This window comes from Pezoporus occidentalis, unplaced genomic scaffold (genome assembly GCF_034315485.1).
Source record: "Pezoporus occidentalis ecotype Australia unplaced genomic scaffold, CSIRO_AGI_Poc_V1 ctg50, whole genome shotgun sequence".
NCBI lineage: Eukaryota > Metazoa > Chordata > Aves > Psittaciformes > Psittacidae > Pezoporus > Pezoporus occidentalis.
Genome location: NW_026915836.1, coordinates 84,435 through 107,010, shown reverse-complemented (window position 1 = coordinate 107,010; position 22,576 = coordinate 84,435). Strand labels below are relative to the sequence as shown.

General features: G+C 35.7%; 1 protein-coding gene across 3 annotated transcripts; it reads right to left on the bottom strand.

The window, feature by feature from the left end:
• Nucleotides 1-1,169: 1,169 nt before the first annotated feature.
• On the bottom strand, nucleotides 1,170-22,573 carry DYNC2LI1 (dynein cytoplasmic 2 light intermediate chain 1). Of its 3 annotated transcripts, XM_062636990.1 has the most exons (13): nucleotides 22,420-22,572; nucleotides 21,558-21,675; nucleotides 20,272-20,306; nucleotides 19,912-19,981; nucleotides 18,836-18,924; nucleotides 16,781-16,967; nucleotides 14,277-14,345; nucleotides 12,950-13,027; nucleotides 11,394-11,470; nucleotides 10,973-11,043; nucleotides 10,440-10,537; nucleotides 8,525-8,617; nucleotides 1,170-1,401 (listed from the first exon to the last, which is right to left on the bottom strand). In XM_062636990.1, the coding sequence occupies exons 1-13, from the start codon at nucleotides 22,431-22,433 to the stop codon at nucleotides 1,336-1,338; spliced, it is 1,065 nt and encodes a 354-aa protein (XP_062492974.1). In that variant the 5' UTR covers nucleotides 22,434-22,572; the 3' UTR covers nucleotides 1,170-1,335. The 3 variants fall into 3 exon arrangements, with proteins under 3 accessions (XP_062492974.1, XP_062492975.1, XP_062492976.1); XM_062636991.1 differs by lacking the exon at nucleotides 12,950-13,027 and having other exon boundaries at nucleotides 22,420-22,573; XM_062636992.1 differs by lacking the exon at nucleotides 20,272-20,306.
• Nucleotides 22,574-22,576: the final 3 nt, after the last annotated feature.

The window sequence follows — 22,576 nt, the reverse complement described above, 5'->3', positions numbered from 1 at the left end:
TGGTTCTTGGAAGTGATGTAGTTTGCATCATTGGAAATTCTTCTCATGGGATCACTAACATTCCAAGGAGCATAATTTATCCATTTAATAAATCTAAGTACCTCTCAAAATTGAAAGCCTAACAGACAGAATTCCTAAATTTTGTAATGACTTTTCATGTTCGGTGAAGAAATTATTACAGAGGCACAGCTACAGATTTCTTTGGGGAGGTAAGTGTATTTTTATCTTGAAATTCCATAATAATATACTTAGTCTAATTTGATATTTTTGAGATTATGCACTTTGCACTTTGTAAGAATTTTAAATCCTCGAGTTAACACAATTTCTCCACCTGAAGTCAAGATTTTTTTCTAATGTCTTTATGTATCATATTCTGAGATGCAAATGTTATCAGAAAAACATCTGGTGAACAAGTATGTTAAAAAAAAAGCCAAACTTTAAAAAGCTGAAAAGACACCACCTTAGTTTCTTTCCCGTTTTCCTGCATGTGTAGGGTTGTTCATTAGGGAATATTCTTACAATCTGGTCTGCCAAGTGATTGTTCAGACATTTAGCCTGACAAGTCTTAGCTTGTAAAAGACACCTCTGCCTTTAATCCAGACCTTGACTTGCATATTGTCAAGACATTCAGCCCACCTCGTATTAGTGCGAGTGCCCATGGACAAAAAACCATTTCCAGTTGAGGCTAGCATTTCACCAGCTTAGGCTGATAGTGAATCAATTATACTTGATTAGATTGACTTCCTGGCCTTTTTGTGCAAAGTTATTGCAACATTATACACTGTAAGAAATAATCAAACTTAATGATAATGAAAAAGATAAAGCAAACTCTTGAATTCAGGTTAAACATGTTTTTAATTCCACTTTATTCTGCCAGTGTTCATGGACCTATCCTATTGAAATGCATCAAATAATGATGCAAATATATTCTTAAGCTTTGCATTTGCAAAGGGAAACCTATTTTGGGTGTAAAAATTTGTTTGTATTTAAATACATTGAGGGCAGAAGCATTCAACAATATACCATATAACATGTTAGAACTTAAAAAAATAGGTAAAACTGACTAATGCCAGTCTTCATATTCAAACCCACCTCTGAGCAATCTAGAATTCCTTTCTCCCCACTTTGTAGAACTCTGTGTTAGTAGGAAGACACACTTAAATTTGGACTGAGTGAATATACATCTTTTTATTGAAAATAGTAACAGGAATGCTTAATAAATACTCTTTTTGCATTTTTGATATTGTATATTCTCAACTGCATCAGGTGAATTTGCTAGTGTAGTGTTAAAATTATTAAAGTAAATGTTAAACTGAAGACACCTATAGCAGTTCATCAATCAGAGTCAAAATCCATTTCTTTCCAGGATTTAGAGGCATTTCTTTTGTATTGTTCAAGTTCCTAAAACAGAAACACATACATATTAATCTAATTTCATTTCTAAAAGCTGTAAGATACATACATTTGCCATTTGAACATTTAAAGCATGTACAAATATCACTGTAGAAAGAAAGTACTATACATATTTTTATCTTTAACAAAATCATACTAAAAGTGCTATAAATTCTGCTACATTTGCTGTCATATGGGGAGCTAGATCTTATTTATTTCAACCTAGAGACTTTCTAGGAAAGAAGAAATTATTTTCTTGACATTCATTTGGAGAAACCAGGCTCCCCATGAACACACAGAAATGGAACACTACCCATGTTTTAAAAACAGAAGCCAGAATTACCCAACAGAAACTACTGTTGCACACACATGAAGTCACGGTCTTTAAAGAAGCAAAATGGATTAGTAATTGCTAAAGATTACAGAAAATAAACTAGAAGAATAAAGCCTATTTTGTTGTTTTTTTTAAACACAGGACAGAGATGAACTTCCCTAAGCTTACATGTCAACAGTAGTGATAACTTAAGAGAGCTACCAGTGGACCTTAGAAAGCCAGCCTTTAGAACACAGGCTTGGCCAGAAAGCAGTAAGCAGAAATATATTTTGAAGGAATGCAATGGGTGTTTATGAAATCAGCATACCATATCTATTATATCTATTCAACCTCAGCTGCTGGATATTGTGCAAATATTCGTCATTGCTTGAGGTTTTTCAGGAAGTGTATTACTCACGACAGAAAATCATGCCATGCTTTTACTTCTGTTCTATTTTTCAATCATTAACTAAAATATTCTTTCCGGTGCTACTGTTCAGTAGATTGAACAGTTAGCATCTGTGTGTAAAAATAAATGCCAACCCAATGTGGTAATTAAAATCACACATTTTCTAGATAGAAAATAGATTAGTAAAAGCAAGCAGAGGCGCAAATTGTGGAGGTATAAATGAAGTTAATTAGGTATGTAAGGTGAGGCAGTCTACATTATGCTATACTTGACATCAGCCAGGTACTAGAAAGGTAGAAAAATTACCTCATTGCAGTCAAAAGTGTTACTGGGAATTTTGAAGCCTATAATAAAAGGTTCTAGCAACATTGCCAAACAACAGTTTCATCTTCTGAATTTTATGTAATGGTGCATGCTGGAATTATTTCTGAAGATATTTTTCAGCAAAAATTAACTTAGTGCTACAATTGCTTTTTGTTCATTTAAGTATAAGAAGGCTAAATCTCTTAAGTTGCATTATTAAATACAACTCTAGTACTTCTGAACTTTTCCATCTCTAAGCCAGTCTTTACTCAGTATTTTCACTCCCTGATTATTATTATAATGTAATTATGATCTCAGAACATACTGAACAGTTGGAAACTTGCCAACAGTTAGGAATAGAAAGAAAGCAGTGATATTTTAAGGAGCACATGTTACCTGATTTGTGCTGAATAAATAATTCGAGTTCTAACCCCTTTCTCAAAGGCTAATGGAAGAAGTAAAATTAGACAATGAAATTCTGCATATAACAACAATGCCGTCTGGGGGTCATATCCACAGGTGTTGCCTAAATAATTAGCCTTGCAGATTTATCTTCTTACTAAACAGTTTCAAGAAACAGGCAAATAATTTAGCAGAATTTATTTTGCCATGCTTTTAGCTAGGTGAAAGGCAGTTCAGTATAAAGGCAATTCAAAATAACACAGAAATGCAAAGTATCAAAACCAGAGCATATCTTAAAACTGTATAGCTATTCTACTACATACAGAAGTACAGAACAAAATTATAAATATTTATTTTGGAGGCATACCTAGGTAAGACTAACATTTAAAGAATGAGAAATGAAAGAAAAATGTGATTAAATGGAGGAATATTTACAAAAAAAAATAATAATCTTTAAGAAATTCAGTGATTAAGAAAAGTGCTCTTCCTTAGTTTTCATGTAAAATACAGGGATGTATTTTACTTTCTAAGTCAGAAATGTAATGGAAAAATCTTTCAAGTCCAGCTTAAAGATCACACACACCCCCAACACCCTTCTGAAAAAAGAGTACCTTCCTGCTCAGAGTCCTCTACTACAAACATAAGCAGCATACATAGAATATACTGCGACTATACAGTCAGTATAGTCAGATACAGAGACTAAGAGATCCTCTTTCCAAAGCGAAAGAAGATTCACCAAAAAATATATCTCAAAGTATGCCAAAATGTTGGGGTTTGGGTAACAAGTGTAGGGGGCACAGGTCAGATTTACAAGGAATGAATAACTGCAATTGAAACATACTTTCACTGTGCTCTCAGTGCTTTAAACATCATTAGTGCTAGAAACTTGTCCTACATGTCTCAATTCCGGCATAAAGTGGATTTTGAAATGATTTTTTTAACCTTAATGCTTCTGTACTTCTGTGTTTCTATAAATTCTTCATCTGTCAAATAGGGAAGATCACACTTAATCTCATAAAGGGATTGGGAAGAAAGACTTAACTGATGTTTGTGAGGCACTCGGATAAGATAACATTACCACGCATTCTCAGAGAAAAAAAAAATTAATACTTTTGTGTTCATTGAAGTGTCTGAATGGCAGGTTGAGAAATAAGGTACACAAAGAATAAGAATGATGAAAAGAAATACTGAACAATTGAATTGAGACATCAGCAAAATAGTATATGATCATGTAATTAAAGACAATACTATTAATGTCTACAAACAAGGAGGAAAAATTAAGATTGTAGGAAAAGCCTTAATTGTTGCATTTCCTCTGTTTTGAGGGACTGATGATAGGATTTTGACTTTCATGCAGTTTCTCACTTGAAAGTGCCCTCAATTTGAAACGTGGTAAAAATAGCCAAGTACTGAACCAAAGATTAAAAATCTTAAGCACCTAAGCTTCAGTAGGAAATCTAGTAACTGCTCTTTTTTTTTTCAGTAATAATGCTGTTTAAGTTGGCTTAAAAAAAAACCCCGAACTATCTTTTGTAGCCATTTGGACATGCTTTCATGTGAACAAGAAAGCCTCTTCTTGGCAGCTGAGTAAACCTCCTAAGTAACTTTTCCTCCTCAATATGAAGGCTAACACTTCTCCGCTGGAGAAAATGGAAGAGGCTACTGCTCTGTTATCCATTTTAGAGTGCCTGTCAGACTTCTCTGCCCAGTAACACTGGTCTGACTAAGGAGGTTCACGATGCAATATGCAGTCTTCTGTTGAATGAGGCTGAAACTGTCTCCCAAGTATGATCATGTCAGCAAAGTATGCTCAAAAAATATGGCTCTTATTCTGCTGGCCAGCACAGTCCCCATGTCAAAAAGACAGCTGTAGATCTGACACCAAGATGACTTCTAGTGGTGAATGACAAGTTTAATTAGGTCACTTCTATTTTAGGGGAAATATGACTATACTTCCTCGTAAGATGTTACAGAACCTCTCCTTCTGTTTATGACTTGTTAAAGTCTTAACAGTTACAGCCCTCTTTGTTGAGATGTGCTTTCATTACTTCTTGCAACTGACGTCAAACACCACCAGGCGCTTAATTTTCTTTTTCCTTGGTATGTTTTATGGCATTAGGCTTCAGCTAAAAATGGCACAAATCCTTAATGTAATACCTTTGTGTAACAAGGACCAGCCAAGGTGAATTCCAGCATTGCACAACACTGATTTCTTAAGTACTTGACTGGGAGCTATACAGTTCTTGGAGCTCAAGGTCAACTTTATCATTTGCTTCAACAAATGAAGCTGCAGTCAAATGGCCAGGTGAAAAAGGTCCAAACACCTATTCTGAGCATTAGCAGTACAAGGCGTAACAGGATAGCTAAGACCTGGGACAAAAAAATACACCTTCGAAAAGACGATTTAGAGCACTTGCTTCTGTGGAAGAGAGGAAGGAAACAGAGCAAGCGCCCTCATGTGCCAATCTCTGCCACAAACATTTAGAAGGAACTAAGGAACAAGACTTTATGCCCTCATAGGTTCTCACAGATGCAGGTGGTGTTATGTACAGCTCTAATCCCACTCTTATTCAAGTTATGTGTGTAGCTAAATTAAGGTGACCTTAAAGCATCATAAGCCAAAAAGCTAGCAGAGAAAGGAGAGCAACCGCTGACAAGTTCACCATGTTGCTTAAGAGCAAGGTACACGTATAAGGCCCAATGAACATGCACAATGAATGTTTTTCTTTAATCTTGAAAGCCCTGTAAAAGAGCTGAAAATTCCAGTAATTCCTGCACAGAACCCGCTAGTTAAAAAATACATTAAAAACGTAAACTCCAAGACCATCCCTGGTGCTGGATTCTTCAGAGACCAAAAAAGCAGTGAGCAATCGCAACAGCACTATCTGATATAAACCTGCATGTTGTGTGTCTGTGGGACAAAAACTAGGAAAAGAATTCTGAAAAGATGTAGTGAGACGTTCTATGCCTTGAACAAAGGCACACTGAAAGAAGGACAGCCTCAGGTAGCTTCCCAGAGCAAAAACGCCTAGAACTAGAGGGGCACATCTTATAGTTAATTCTAATTAAGGAGGCAAAATAATCTGGCCTAAAAGAAAATACTTCTGTGGCAGAATGCTGATGAGCTAGACTCTCAACTTGTACAACCAAAAAGCATCTCAGATAAATACCAGCTGACAGCTAGGACATGGGAGTGAGCCAGGTATTTTCTTGTTTCTGCACTTTCTTCTGTCTAAACTGTTTTTTAATCTTATACTCAAGAATTTAACCTTTTAGTCTGCTAGGCAGAACAAAAAAAACTTCAACCAAGGTTACACACTTGGAATTGATTTCATTAAGCTTTATATAGATAACTGGCACAGTTATCTATAAATCTGTTACAGCATTATTGAACAGCCCTGATCAGGACTGAGTCAGTCAGGCATGCTAGTTCTTCTATCGGACTCACTGACAGGGCTATATCCTATTTCTGTTGCCATATTTTTGTGGTTACTCTTCCTTTAAAGCTTATCTTTGAGATAAACAAGCAAACTGGTGATCACCTAGAGTCCAAAGTGGCATACTGACTAACCAGAAGTAACTGAGAAAAATGATAACATGCACTTAAATGACTTTGAAATATACAGTCATCATTTTGTATTATGTCCCATGATTTCATTAGCAACATGTTGCATATTAAACATCTTGATATACCGTTCCTCCTACACAATAGATATCATGAGACTCTATAAAGAATATCTGACTTGGGATGCAATTAAAATGTTGCTTTAAAAATTGGATTTTTGTATTGCCACTTTTCATAGACACTTCAAGAATCACTGCAACTACAGAGTTCTTTTAGATGTTTATTGCTATCTTGGTGCATTTCAAATTGAATAAAATTCTTGGAGTATAAAACATTTCAATAACAGCAAATAATCATGTAAAATTGAACTTTATAATAGAGAAGTTTAGGATACAGCTTTAGATAACAAAAGTAATTTTCTCTTTAATGCTCAAGTTGCTTTTAGTAGTCCAACTAAAAGAAGCTACACTGGTTTGCAATGCCCTTGAACAGATTAAGATTCTAAAAGCCTTTTTTATTTAAAAATGGAAAATTGATAATTTCCTGTATGATTTCACCAATGCAAATCAGTGTGTTCTTTTGCAAGACATAAGCATTATCTTAAAATAACAAACGTATTACACCATATAGTTATTTTGAGATATAGAGATATACTGAGTAAGCGATTACATTATGAATTCCAAATGCAATGTGCTTTACAAATGTCTAGGATTTCTAAGACTGCTCTTGATGTGAAAAAACTTCAGAACTGATACCTACATTAACAGGACGTTACAGGTAGTGTGTGAATTGAAAGACTGCAGGGGACTCTTGAAATTGCTTCATTACTTATATTATTAACATATTTCTTTGGATCAGGTACCTATGTGTTTACTGCCTACAGTCTAACAAAACTTTACAAAGACATGACAGCAATTATAACCTAATCCTTTAGCTTTCTTTTACAAGCATGCAAACAGATGAAGTTTGCTGTGTATTTCGGGGTTATGTGAGATTAACTCCAGTGCAATTCAATAGAACTGCCTTTCATCTGAAGGGTGGGGGTCTGTAAAAGATATAGGCTGGTGCAATCCATCCTCTTAAAGCACTGTTTGGAAAGCCTCCTTTAACTGCAGCAACTTGGTCCATGAAGAATTTAAATGGTGCACAAATAGCCCATCTGTAAGCTGTGAGAAGAGAGTGGAATGCTTCTCAGTCATTCTAGCAAAAAATTTTCTGTGTGTGAAACAACTGAATCTATATGAAATAGAGAGTTTCCAGGTTCAGCATTCATTCCAGGTTCAACATTTCGTTTGTTCCAAACAAAGAAAAACACACACATCTTGGACTGATTTTAACAGACCCATACCTGTGATATCAATGAAAACTATATACATTTCTACTCATGTGATGTTACACACTGATAACTGTAAGGCAATATTCTAACCTTCCTCTAGTTTGCCACAGAATTTTTCTCTAAAATCAATTCATCACAAATATAAGGAAATGCCGAAAACCTTCAAAATTAATGAGAGGAAAAAAAAAAGACCCTTTCCCTACTAAAGGTCTTTCCCAGAATTCAGGGGATAAGCCAAGTACCACTGTGTCGAGTAATTTTGTTCCCTCTATTTAAGGTAAAACATACATAGCCTGCAAACCCGAGTCAGAAATGTGATCATCTCAGTACCTTTTAAATCATCTCAGTACCAGTTTAAATAAAGGGTTTTGAAGGAGAAAGACAAAAATAAAAAAGGTAAATAGCCCCCCACCCCAAACCTTGACACCACTTCCTAGACTTTCTGCTACTCCACCTCAAATAAGAGTACAGGGTGCAGAAATTAAGAAATTACTGCTAAGAAAGCTTCATAGCTTTGCTTCAGTATTATTTTAGTGAAACAATCCTGGAAGAGTTAAAGAGAAAATTTGGATTATTAATTTCTAGAGAAACTACAGAGCCAAAATTTTGAGATCTAACAATTTTCTACCAGCTTAATGTCTACCAATGGAAAAAAGGCCAACCAACTACTAAGCTGTAAACTAAAGTTGAAGTTATTTAAAGGCAAAAATGGGACTTTGACCATATTCTACATAAGCTAATTCAGCAATGCTGGTGGTTCTGGAATACTTGACTCTGAACAGCAACTGGAGAACAGCCACACACCTGTTTTTTCTGAGCTCTCATAACATCAACTTCATGCTCGGCATATTGTAAATCCTGTGCAGGGTCCCTTGTATCTTGTAAATCACTGGAACTCTAAAAGGAGAAATTACAAAACCCCAAATGATAAAATCTATCTTCTGTTCTTCTAACAAGAAAATGCCATGCTGTAGATCTAATGGAATTATTTGCTTTTAATACAAATGTATTAAAATCTTGCATATATGGAAAAATTTTGTGCTATAGGACACAGATTAGGTTAAAACAAATAATCTTAGATTGATAAAATGATGAGAAAGTAATAGTGCAGCTAGATCTGAAAGGAAAGAAAATATTCTTATTTGGTAGCTCTTCTCCTCAGAATGAAAATATCTTTTCTGGCCCTTGACATTTGGGCGTAGTTAAGGTTGCTCATGCTAGAGCATTTACTACTCAGGAGTAGAATTCAGTTCCAGTTACCAGAAGCATTACTCCAATAGCTGAGAAATTGATTACTATTTGTTTCCCAAATACCTGAATTTTCATTTACTAACCCTGAGGGAACTATAACTTTAATTCCAAAGAAGCAAGTACATGAATAGAAAGAAACACTATCAAATGAGGAGTTGTTTGGGTTTTTTAAATGTTGTCCTGCACATTTCTCCTTACTTATACCAAATGGAAAGTAGCAAGAAGGCAATCATATGAATGACACAATTATACTTTTTATTAGATGAGTCAATGGAAAAAGAAATGTATAATGCATAAAAAAACAGCTTTAGAGTTTAAAGCATATTTTGGAACCAAACCAGAAATCTGGGAATCTACTTGGCACATTTTTAAATCATCTTTAATTAGACTGTTACTTTAGAACACTAATGGAGCTTCCAAGATGAGAAATCTATTCATTTCTCCAGCTGTTTCAGAAGGAGTTCAGGAGTTACTGGGAGACGTGTGTCTGTTTATTGTGGTTTTTAACACTATGAGGATATCAACATGAAGAATAATAGTTCTGCATAGTTTCTGAAAAGTAAAGTTTAGTTTCTATCATGTTGAGCCATACTGTACTGAGAACAGCATCGTAGTGATAATTTGTTCTGCTCACAAACCACCTGAAATAATTTGTAGGCTTTGCTGTGTAGCAGCCAAGTGAGTGGAAAGGGTGAATTCAGATTCCTTCTTACCAAGAATGGAGATCCATACACTGAAAACTAGAAAAAGTCCTGTTTGCACACCGTAATTTGAGGCACAATTTTGAAGCCCTGACTTCTTTGCCTGCCCAGATATGACGTAGAGCAGGAAATGGTCAGGGCTAAATATCTGTGATACAGTTGAGTAAGCAAGGAGAAGTATTTGGGAGGTTGCCTCTTGGGACAAAAACACCTTCTGAAATATGTACAAGATTTAGCACTACACAGGTGCCAAGGGACTCAGATTTCCTTGCAGATCCAACCACTTCCCACAGCAAAATGACATGATTTGGCAAAGAACTTTAACACATTCAAAGCCTCATGCCCTAGAAGAACAAGGATGAGCAGCTTGCTGCAGCCAGGAAGAGGTCTTCCCTTGGAACATCACTGTCATTTGGGTTGGTTATTAGGGGATATGTCACCTTATCAAATTCCAAAACCACAGTACAGCTTGTCTCTCGATATAATGAAAGGTCATGCTATAACTCTGGAAGGAAACAGATTACTTCAGTACTTTCACTATTACTAAATGTAGGAAGGTGACTGAAGATATAGAAGATAATAATCGAATGACCACTACATACAAATGTGGGCCTTTAAAAATGTATGAATTAAAAAGGTTGGAAGGAACAGAACTGCTAAGTGAGACTGAAATGCCAGTCACTGGACTTGAAAGACAAAAATCAGTAGCTGGTATTACTACTGTTATATGAGGAAGGAGGCTGTGCTGCAGACATATAAGTACCTACCTTGGGAGGAAATGTTTTCTCAAAAACTTTTTTCCACAGTTCCAAAGGTGTGTTTGCACACAGCTTTGCAATATCACTGTCAGAGGCAGGTGGTGGTCCTAAGGATTACGACAGAGCACAAAGTGATGTAAGTATGTTGTCATAACAACAGAAATTGTCAAACAATTTTGGATAATGACCTGTCTAACGATGTTTTATATTCTACAGTGACAAGCTCCAACAAGTTTGAAAAAACATTGATCTCCTACCATGAAAAGGGCAGAGTGGTACTGTATATTATATTTTCTTTCAGATCTAAGCTTGTTGGTGCTTTACTATTTGAAGTAGTCCCAATAGTTTATTTAACTACCTAACAAAGTAATTCCCTGTACTATACATATTGAATGATAATTTCAAACTTTCTAAGCAATTTCCCCTCAATAACCTGTTACAACTGATGCTGAACTGAATTTAACTTTAGTTTTTATTTTCTTAACTTTTTTCTTGTTTTAAAAAACAATTAAGCAACAAATACAATGAACAGATGTCCTAACCTATATGGCTCAGCGAATCCATGCCTGCTGGTATAAACAGAGGTTTGCTGTGATCCACTGATACAGATTTGCTAAACAGAAAAAAGAAAATGTAGTAAGTGAGCATTTAGCATTCAACTAAAAAATTACATTATCCTAGCCAAGACCAGATTCTTACTGGGCTTTTAATACAAATAAATGTAAATAAAAATCTACTCAATTCTAGTGGTGACCATGTTTCTAATCCATGTTTTGGGATCAAAACCAAGGAGTTATCACTGTCCTATGCAGAGACAGGCAATTGAGCCAGGAGTCAAACTCCATGAATAAGGAGAGAGATCATATTTAAGAAAAAAAAAAAGGTCTGGTGATTAAAACATTTTTATTAAGTACTTTTAGACTCTGGGCAAGACATTCAACAGTTGGACAATAGTTATGTTACCTTTTATCATAGCCAAATGCCAAGTGATTAATAAGAGCATGGGCTTTCAGCAGGAGAGCCTCAGATTTACTGGTAAACTAAATGAATCAGAAAACAAAACATATATTATGATCTTCCATCACAGAAATATTACATTATGTCATCTACGTAGAGGATTTCAGATAGAGCCTGGCTAAATCCTGACATCAATAAATTTGGTATACGTTCAGTGAATTTACTAGAATAAATATCTCATCTTCCCTTCCCAAAACATGAATGTATTTGTCACTGGATATATAGATCAAGAAAGCTTAAATGAAAAATAATATAAATAAAGATTAAAGAACAAATTTTAAAATATTCAAAACTTTTGAAACATATACATTAAGAGACAAAACTTTTACCCAAGATGAATCAGTTATTAAGATTTAAATGACATAAAAAATTATCCAGAATACCATAAATACAAATATTATGAATAACTATAAAATTGTTCACACAACATAAAAGCAACTTGATAGTGGCAGAACTGGCACAGATTTATCTGAAAGCAGCTCCCAGAATATCTTCTCAAACATCATGCTTACTCATGTCCAAGGGCTTTTGTATCCTAACAGATTCATGTCTTTGAGAAAGAAGTCAGATCCCTACTGGGGGAAATTAAGTTTTTCCCACTCATTTCAATGGGAATCAGGATTTAGCAGCCAGTTTCAGGCTCCTGTTCTTTTATTTTTAACTACAGTAATGCTTAAATACTTTTTTAAAAAATAAATCATCAATCAGTTGTTTTTAAAGGACATGCTGTGATCATAAGAATTTAAAACCAATGTAAGCTATCGCTAATCAAAATAAGCCACAATTAAATATTATTTATTACATAAATGATGGTTGATACAATTAGAACCATTTTCTGTTGTAAAAAGAGCCCAAGAGGCAGCTTTTTTGCATTAATCTCAGCATGCATGTTTCTGCTCTTACTCAGAAGATGATCTGCTAAACTTGAAATCAATTTATATACCCACATAAATGCTTCATTGTCTTCATGGTTGGCAGATCCTACTTATTAATGTAAAAAAATCCCTGCCTTTATTCTTCAACACTGTGAGCGTGATAATCTACTCAAACTGCTGTGAAAATGAGCCCTTGGATGAAAGTTCTTAACTCTACTAAAGCCAGGTCATGAGACATAAATTCATGCTTTTACCAAAAAGGCCAGTTCTCCAATTCCATCGAGGGCGATCACTTTTGCCTGTCCTCCTTTCTTATATTAAAAAAATAAAATTCCAGACATACAGTAAACTGATAGAGGAACTGAGCTGGCTAACAGATTACTATTTGTGTTTAGCTTTTGCTGACACTGATAATTATCTGGTTTGTTTGTTCACAAGTTATATCCGTCCATCCATCCCCTGCCAATACCTGTAACCCATTCCGGCAGATTCGCTCGTGAATAAAGGTACTGTAAGACAAATCCATTTCCTCCAGGAATTTTACATATCTATTTTTTTAAACCATTGTTTTGTAACACAAATACTGCTTAACTTCTCTATCCATAGTTAGAAAGTCAACATACACACCACTAATGATGCTCCATAGTAATGTGAAACAAATCGAAGTGTCTTGCTTATTACTTTCCTCACTTCAGAATCGAACTCCTGAAAAAGTTGATATTGGAACACACGTGAAAGAAACAAACCCCAAAATATTACAGTTAGAACTTTTAACTTTTTTTTTTTATATAAACTGCAATGCACTTAGGCTACAATATATGAGGCTTTCAGCTGTCAGCATAATTATATCTTAAGACAGAATCGGTAACAGCCTACTCTGAAAGGAAATGTCACAATTTCTCTTTGTTTCTTTTTTCAGAGGGAGCCTAATTCAGGCAACATGTTAGTCCAGAAAAGTTTCTTAATTGCGGAATGTGTACTGAATTTTCAATTAACTTGTTTAATTTTGTTTTAAATTTTTAGAAGTAGAAATACTGCCTGTAAGTTCTGTTTTTGTGAAAATATTTAACTTTCAGTCAACCTTTGGCTAAATGTTCTCTAAGTTCCAGTACCTGCAAGATTTGAAAGGTAAATAAAAATACCTTTTCATCACTGTTTCTTTAATATCAGATCATGTACATAGCCTTCCCTGGATAAAGTGGGCAAAACTCTGGTCCCAGTGAAGCCTGCAGGAGTCTGTCCATAGACTCCAGAAGAACAGTGCTGTTACTCCATGGTGGTTACCTTAGAGTCATTGATTTTTAAAGAGGTCATGGCTCAGCATAAACACTCAGTATGAAAGACGTGTCTTATTAATAAAGAATTAGGTAACTCAGCCAAGTACCAATGCAGTATATAGTCATCCAGAGAAGCTCAGGCTGCCAGCACGGCAGCTAAAAATCAAACATACTGTTCTAGTTTCTCACGATCAAGTGCTGCTTTAAAACTGTCTCTAGAAACTTAGAAGTACTTAAAGCTCAAGACGGAAATGATAGTTTACTGCTTGTTCTGACACAACTACCAAAAAGTCTGACTAGCTGGCAGGAGACGCCTCTCTTCTATTGACATAAACTTAAAGCTGCTGTCAGAAGGGACACATGGAGCTGGACTTATCTCATTATAAAAGAAAGTCACCAACATGTTGTTTTCTTGCTTCCCTCTTCAGCCTGCACCAACTTATATCTCAACATTTTCCAAGTACGTCTCAAAAATCATCAGAGTGGGAATGTTTTGTAAAGGAATGACAGTAGGTCTTCCTTAATGCTGCTGGATGGAAAGATTTTTTGGTGGAAGAAGGCTGACTTGGCCATACTTTTGTTCAAATAATTACTATTATAAAAATTTTATTATAGAGAATCTTTACTAGGAATCTTTTCATTATTATAAAAATAAAATAAAATTAAGTATTACTTACATGAAAAATATCATATTTGCTTCCAATTATCACCAAAGGTATTGGAAAAGGGTCAACTAACTCATAATCCTATTAAACAAATATGCAACAGTTCAACAGTGTAAACAAACTGTAGAAGATTGCAACTGTTAAAACAACTGAAAGGGACTAAAATTAATCCACAGAACACAAGCTTTATTTTTTTCAAAACCTTAAGTTAGATGAAGCACCTTTAATGCAATATCCATACCATATTCTACAAGATTCTCATTTTCTTTGTAAATGGTCAGGAAATGTTCCCTCTGAGCAGTCAGAACACTTACCGGCATGAAAGGGCTCTTACACTATACATTCCAGCTCCAAGATGAGATGGGAAGAGAGATAAAAAAACTCATATATTTTCAGAGCAGGTGCCACACTGGATTAGTAGAACCAGCTTTTTTACATATTCCCCCTCCTTGCATCATAGGCAAGGTAACAGAGACAAAGGCTCAAGAAAATTAAGCTGAATGGTTTGCTTGTGTCACACATTTGTCCTCCCCACATCACATTTTCCAAATGCTTAAAAAATATTTAATGTGATTTTCAAATGTTTGATATCAAGCAGAAAAAAGGAAATGTCACTTAACAACCAATGAAAATGCCAATGGATGAAAACATTAATTGTTAAACAGCTAACTTCTGATAAAAGTTTTAATAAGTAGATTACAATAATTCTCAAGTTATCTGGAAGGTTTTCCTGTAGCCCATATGAAATGAGACAATCCCCTCATGTGTTCATGCAATTATTTAGTCAAACTGGTTTGGTTGCAGCAGAGAAGCAAAGAGATGTGTTGTAGCAGAGGTTGACCTAACTGTTCCCTTGTAAAACCAGGTATTTCACATACAGGTTAAATGACAGTCAGAGTATTAGCAAGAAGCTGCACATACTGAAAGTCCTCTGCTTTGAGAGGAAGAATAATGGCTTCACTCGTACAATATCGAGGCAAAAGCTTTGAGCAAGATTGTCATAACTTAGAACTAGTTATAAGGAATAGAGACCTGAAAAAAAAATAGTTTCTTAACTAAGAAAAAATTAATTCTGGATAACATCAGAAACATTAAAACTGGCCTACCAGACCCTATTCATCTTTTGACTATGGAATTAATTTTGGCTATAGACTATTTCAGGTACATTCAGCCATTATAAACAAGGTCTGCATCTGATATCCTTTATCATCATAGTTAATAATTCTTTATCCAGGGCAATGGAATATATCTTTAAAAAAACCCTGTAAGAACCTCATCAATTCCTGTTTATCATAAAAATATATTTAGCTACTAAAAGGCAAATAAACTGACTTTGACAATAAAAAGATGGTGTTTTCTCCCATAAAATAGACATAATTTTTTTTCTTGAACAACGATGATGTAAATAGACAACCAAGGAGTAACATAACATTTGTTTGCATTCCTTCTGGTTTTGATAATGAAGGCTGAATAGCAATTTTAATTAAGAAGGTATAATTTGTATTCCCTACAGGGCAAGTATAGTAAGTCTTCTCTTCTTGACAATTAATGGCCTTATTCATTTTTACTCACTGAAAAAAGCTTGCAGTTTTCTGATATGTAAGCCCCTACATGTAAACTTAACACCGTGGTCATGATTTATTGCCAAGTGTGCTCGCAGGTATTTTCTTTTTTTGAATTACCTCCTCTAAAAGTAAAAAATAAAATAATAATCCAGGAGATCTCAAACCCTATATTCTAAATCTACTGAGTGTTGCATACGTTGCTTTCTCATAAAGTCTAAGCTTTAAATTTTTTAGCTATATATGCATTTGCTGTATTGCAGCATTTTATAGAAGTTACAGTAACTAGATTTATGTGCCAAGTCTTTGAATTGTCGAATACTTATTTATGGATTATACACACACAACATTTGCAGAGGTTTAATGCACAATGACTTTTCATTTTTATTGCGCATAATCTAGTTTAGCTTTTCCAGAGATTTAGTTAGCAATTATGTTTAAAGGACTGATGTTAACATTTCTGAAACTTTATAATTTAATTAGTTGTCAGATTATCAAAAGGCATTGAGTTTGTGATAGACATTTAAATAAATGCAAAGTATATAGTCATGTTGATGGCTGTTATAACTATATTCTTTGCTTAAATTTGTACCTTCAGCTAGTCTCTTGCTAGATGACTTTTGTACATTCTAGTTTTCATCTTCATTTTAAAAAGATGAGGGGGGGGAGAAGCAAACTGCTACTCTAAAACTATTTCTTTTGATTGGTGTAACATGCCATAACAATCACATTAGATATCTAACAAAAAGATATAAGAAACCTTCTTTCCTTGTTTCTGCTCTTATTGAATTTTTATTAAATTGCTATAATTTTCCTGTGAACAGGTTCATCTACATCAAATGGATTTTCAGTCATGCATAAAAATCTAAAAGAGTTGTTTATGATTTTCAAAAGCGTTATCTTTAACTGTATAAAGGCCTGTGACATCTGGAGAAAATATTAGAAGCAACTTACTGGATGATCCCTCTGCAGATTGTTCCGCATCCTCTGTTTAATTTCAGTAGCTGCTTCAGGATTTGTCTTTTCTAGTTTGGCTAAAATTTTGTTCACGTGGTTCCTGGTGACCTGCAGAAGTTTCTCCATAGTAGTCCAGAGTTCATTAGGTTTGGACAGATCCAATACAAGAACTACACCAAATGTCCTAATGAAAAAGCATGATTTGGTCAAATCTTTAGCGCATGAGAGGAGAGAGTCAACATTTTCATATACAATCACACCTGTAGAACAAATGCTGAAAGCAACAAATGTGAAAATATAGATGCTAAGATAGAATTAAATGTGATGGCATAGTAAAGTAGCTTTTAAGGATATTCTGAGTTCTGAAGAAACCTTTCCCTTGTCTCTTGTTTAGAGCTGTTACTTTGGCAACTTTCCATCAGAGTTTTGGGGGGACTGTATACATCAAACTTTCTGCCTGGAGACGGTGTTTCAAAGCAGTAAAAATATGCAAATATCCTGAGCTCCTTCTTCCTGTATGACTGGGACCTGCTAGTATCACATGTCCCTGTCATCTCATAACTCTGCAATCCCAGATGAAGCAATGTTAGCAAATGGTTAGGATCTTTCCCAACCATTAATGTATTAGGAAGTTCAATACTTTCATTATTCATTTGTAATATGAAATGGAAAATCTGGTTAAGGGCAGTATTCTGTTCCATGGACCATGCCAATTAGCTGGAACATCAAATGGGTGTATGAGAAAGTCTTCTGAAAGATAAACGGAAGAATTCAGAGTACTCAAGATGTACTTAGTGATTACGAGGCTTTTATGGTGACATTTGTTTTATGGTGACATTTTATGTTTCATCATTTATGGTGACAACTGTTTTACATATAAATTCCTTTCCTTCCAAACCCCTGCCTCCCAAAACTGCATTAAAGTGCAACTGTAAAGAAGAAGATTGCAAAAGCAACCATTCGAATATATGCAATCTTTCTTTCACATTCCATCTTGATCTGAAAAGGGGGATTCCAGACCAGAGTGGTATTAGAAAGACTACAGAGCAAAGTGAATGTCCACTTTCACTATAAAATGCTGTGAGGAAACAAATCCAGTGAACAGTCTCCTGGTGAAACCAGATATAGTCACTGAACTTGCTTGACTACAGACAGATGGGAAAACCAGTGAAAAGCACTTACATTCAGTTGAAATGGTAGAATTTATGCATATTAAAATATTGCCTTATGAACGGAAGTGGTCTTACAGAACAATGTTGCTACCCCATCAAAGAATCTTAACATCATCCACATGAGCAGATTCCTTATCAATAAAAAGGGAAGAAAAGACTGATGGAGGTGAAGCCCTGTTAAGTTCATTTAGACAATAACTGAAAAATTATAGTTGATTTTTATCCCCAAACTCTTCTAGAAACAAAAAGCTTCACATCCCAGAAGTTTTTTTTATTCCTTCTTACTCTCTCACTAAATAATGGCATTATCTCAATAGCCAAAACAGTAGGAAATGTACACGATAATAATTGTATCCTCTTTTTTTTTTTTCATAAAAGTTAAAGCTCACTCATCTTCTCATCAGATGGTCACATCACTTCCAAGAAAACACATTGGTTTGGTCACAATTTCTTGCCTTATTTTTCACTTTAAAATACTGCTCTTCACAGATGTACCATCTACATTTACATAGAGAAGTAGGAAGCAAGATTTTATGCCCCAGGCATACAAAAAATTGCTTTTTCTGCTCTTCACTGAGCATAAAGATACAATGTCTTCTCTTTGTGTGTTTTTCTTGTTCTAGCTACTTAAGGCCAACCTATTTCGTTCATGTTATCGCTTCCTCTAGGTGGAGATTCTGAAGAACTTGCCTTATTAGGAGAGAACTATGAACAGGAAGGTCAGCAAAGTACTGGTGGTTATTACAATGTTTTTTAGAAAAAAATATAGATGTTCTATCCTACATTTTGAAAGAGTTTTTCACAATAAAAGGTCTAGAGATTTACTTAAGTTTGAAGGAAAGCTGGAATTAACTTTGGAATGCTAATAGCAATCACTTACCTTATGCTGTTACTAGTGATTGGTATTCGAATGAGTTCCATTAACGAGGTTCCACCACCTAGCTCCCAAAAATGAGCTACATCTTTAGGCTGTAAAAGAGTTTCTTTATGTTAGAAATGTGTGCTTCCATGCAACATCAAGAGAAGATCGTCACCTGATAAACAGGCTTTTCATGCAAGTGGCTCAGAACAAGAACATATATTATTTCACTAGTATTTTCTGAAAACCAAAACCAAATAGAAAACTCCCCATGTTAAAGAAATCCCATGCAACACTTATGAAAGACTCCTGGTATGCTTATGACTGTCTTGATAAATGTCTGTGGTAAAGTAAAAAAGTCAAGAAGCAACATGATTAATAATAAACATAGAAAAAATTATGTTCTCTTCCCTTTTTTTTGTTTATTGCAGCTCGAGACCAATGCTTTTTGAGAGGCTTGCAACTGGAAAAGTAATGAACCTCTACTGTAGCATTTAGTTTCTAGGAAAAGTTTTACATGATTTTTATCTTTCAGAGTCAGATTTTCCACTCCCTACTTCAGTAACAGAAACAACAATTAACTTGCAACAATAGTTATTGCTGCTGGACAGTGTTGTGCTGTGATGGAAATGGGTTCAATATTTCTATTAATATAATCTGCAGTACAAAAATTAGTGATACAGACACATAGCCCCACAATTTCATTATGATTTTACATCCTCTAAGATAGCTGCTCTTCTCACAAAACTAGTTGTAAGATATATTTATTGGTTTATACTGCTTGCATTTCAAAGACAAAAGTGTGCATACTATGTTACAATGGGAAAATAAAAGCATTCAAACACAACAAACAAGGTAGCATTTATAGACTAATCTGATTGTTTTGGTCTATACTTTTGTCTCTGATCTACAGTATTTTAGTGAGAGGGATAAACATATTACAGATTGAAACAGAAAATTAAGCTAGCTAATTTAGATAAATGTTTCACAAACATTAAGCTAAAATTCTTATACATAAAACCAAAACATATATATGATTTCTATGTGTGTGTAAATATATACAAAGATATGGTAAACTGTAATTTCTAGATACTCACTGTATCGGGTCTCCTTGCCCTTCTTCCAAAAGTATATTCCAAGGCTAAAGTCGGCTTTGGAATCTCCTCCCTATGTAAGGAAAAATAAGTTCATTTTGTCAAGATCTTCTAAATAAAGACAGTTAATTCTGCAGTTACTAAATTATATTTATCAGTCAGTTCAGAATTTGGCTTACAAACAGCAGTACAGAGAGGACACTTTAAGACAACAGGTCTCATTTGGTGACGACAGGAGGAGTAGCAGTCCCAACCTGAATAGATGGCCAAATACTGGAAGAGGAGGACTGAAGGGCCCAGATGACAGGTAGTAACTACTTCTAAAATTACTTTTAGAACGACTTTTAAAAATTTAACACATACCTCTTGAGGCACCTCAGTATAATAGTAGTCTTTCCCTGGAAATTAAAAACAAAGAAGACCCCTATTGTACTCTCATTAAAGCATAAAAGTTGTATTGCTAAATGAAACTCACTCATTTAATGTTCCAATAATAAAGTACTGGAAAAGTGTAAACTCCTGTAATTGTTTGTAGCCCTAAAGTGGAAACTGAACTGCCAGCCTTCTGTCAGAATCAAGGTACACTACCATTATTGCAATTATAAACTAATAGAGATGACAAACACAGTAATAGGAAGAGTGTGCTTAAAATTAGACATTAGTGATTAACCTGGCCAACTCTCTTAAATTGCTTAATAGTTTTTAATTTTAATAATACATTTATGTAATGTGTGGTTTCCACTGGAATTAATTATTACCAATGAGATGGAAATAAAAAGAATGTTTAAAATACAAATATACATACAGAAAAATGTGTTTTACACTGTTGAAATTCAGACATTGAGTACCATCCTACACTAAAGGGGCTAGCACTTCTATGGTTAACTTATGTGTCCTTTCCTATGTCAAAAATCAGTGAATTTCAGGTAAATCTGAAAAGTCCTTGTATTTTCACTGAAAAAGGTATTTTAAAAATTGCTGATAAGGAGGTTGCACATACACAAAACCTTCTAAAATAAAAATTGTTTTCTTAAAAATATGACTCACTTGGTCAAAAAGGCAAATATTTCCTTATTTACTTTACAAATAAATGCTAACAAAATAAAATAAGAAATTATTAATGATCAAACATTAATGGGACAATGAGTTAAAACAGCCTTAGGCATGTGGAATCATGAGTTTGCAATCACTGATAAGGCATGTTCAGCTAGGTCTGACATAATACAAGCACAATTCATAGCTGGATTTCAAGGCCTCTACAACAAAACTGGTAACAATGCACTTATATTGGATTGTTACCAGTGAAACCTCTACAATGGAAAATATGACATGTCAAACAAGTAAAGAGAGTAGCAGTATTTCCAGCAGTTACTTTTTAAACAAAATTAATGAAGCCAAAGCTCAAAGAATAAGCATATTATTGATACCAATGGTTGAAGTTTTGACCTTTCAAACCATGAACTTGAATTTCTGGATTGTAATAATATCTAATTGGTCCACGCTTTGTGGAATGACCACTCTCTGCAGAATGAGAACATGATGTATTTTGTCTTTAGAAGAATTAAGTGAACCTTAGTATCTGAAAATACCAAATATATTCCCTAACACAATGTCCAGAAAGCACAGAACTGCACAGTATTTAGCATTACCCCATTTTTGTTTCCCATAAATAATACTGATCTTTCCCAGACTTCTGCATGCTTGCCATCGCTGTCAGCCTTTTCTCTCTTCTCCACTTCAGCTATAGCAAGATCCCACAAAGTATCACTAGCGGAAAAAACAAAACGAGTGTCATCCAAGAAAAACAGCATACCCTAGACCATAATTCCAGAAAATACCTATGAATGAAGGGTATTGCGGTTTATTATTCCTGTTATTTATTATTTCACATCACATGCCCTCTGCCTGTCGAGGTACTTTTTATAACAAAACCAAGTTAAGCACAAGTCCTCAGGTTACCCCAGCAGCCACTTGCGGCACACGCTGAGTGAGTACCAGTTGTGTGGCAGGAGTCTTCGTTTTGAGCGAGTTCAAGGTACCTTTAACAGGTTTTCTGACGACGAAGGCTTTTCACAGCGCCCTGCGGGCCAGGCTGGAGGTCTCTGCAGCCGGGGGTTCCCGGCTGCTGGCAACGGGAGGAGCTCAGGTGCCCTCGGTTTCCCAGGGAAGCTACTGCTCAGGGCAGCGAGCGCTGCTCCTTCTCAGGTTCCCCTAAGGCCACGTGCGGGGCGGTGAAGCTGGATTTCTACGGTAGGGAACCCCTTTTCTATGGGGTCCCCGACAGGAGCCACCGGCTCCGCGCACCAAGGGGCAGGCGTGCGCCCGTCCCATCCCCCGCCCCGCTGGCTTTCGGGGGCAGAGGCCGAAACGGCCCCGTGTCAGCCTGCCGCATTCGTACCCGCCTGCCTGCCTCCCTCTCTCCTACAGGCTGTCCTCCTCGCCGCCGGCTACTTCCCCACCTGGCAGCAAGGGCGAACCCCCTCACCGACCCCGGACAGGGCTCCCCGTTACCTAGCCTTGGCCATCGCTCCTCGAGGCCCGGGCCTGGCTCCCCGTTGCCATAGGAACCGTGCAGGGCACGCTGGGAGGTGTAGTTCCGCGGACCGGGGGACGGAGGCGGCTTCCCAGCGGGGCCGGGCCGCGGCCTCGCTCCGCCTCCCCTCCCGCT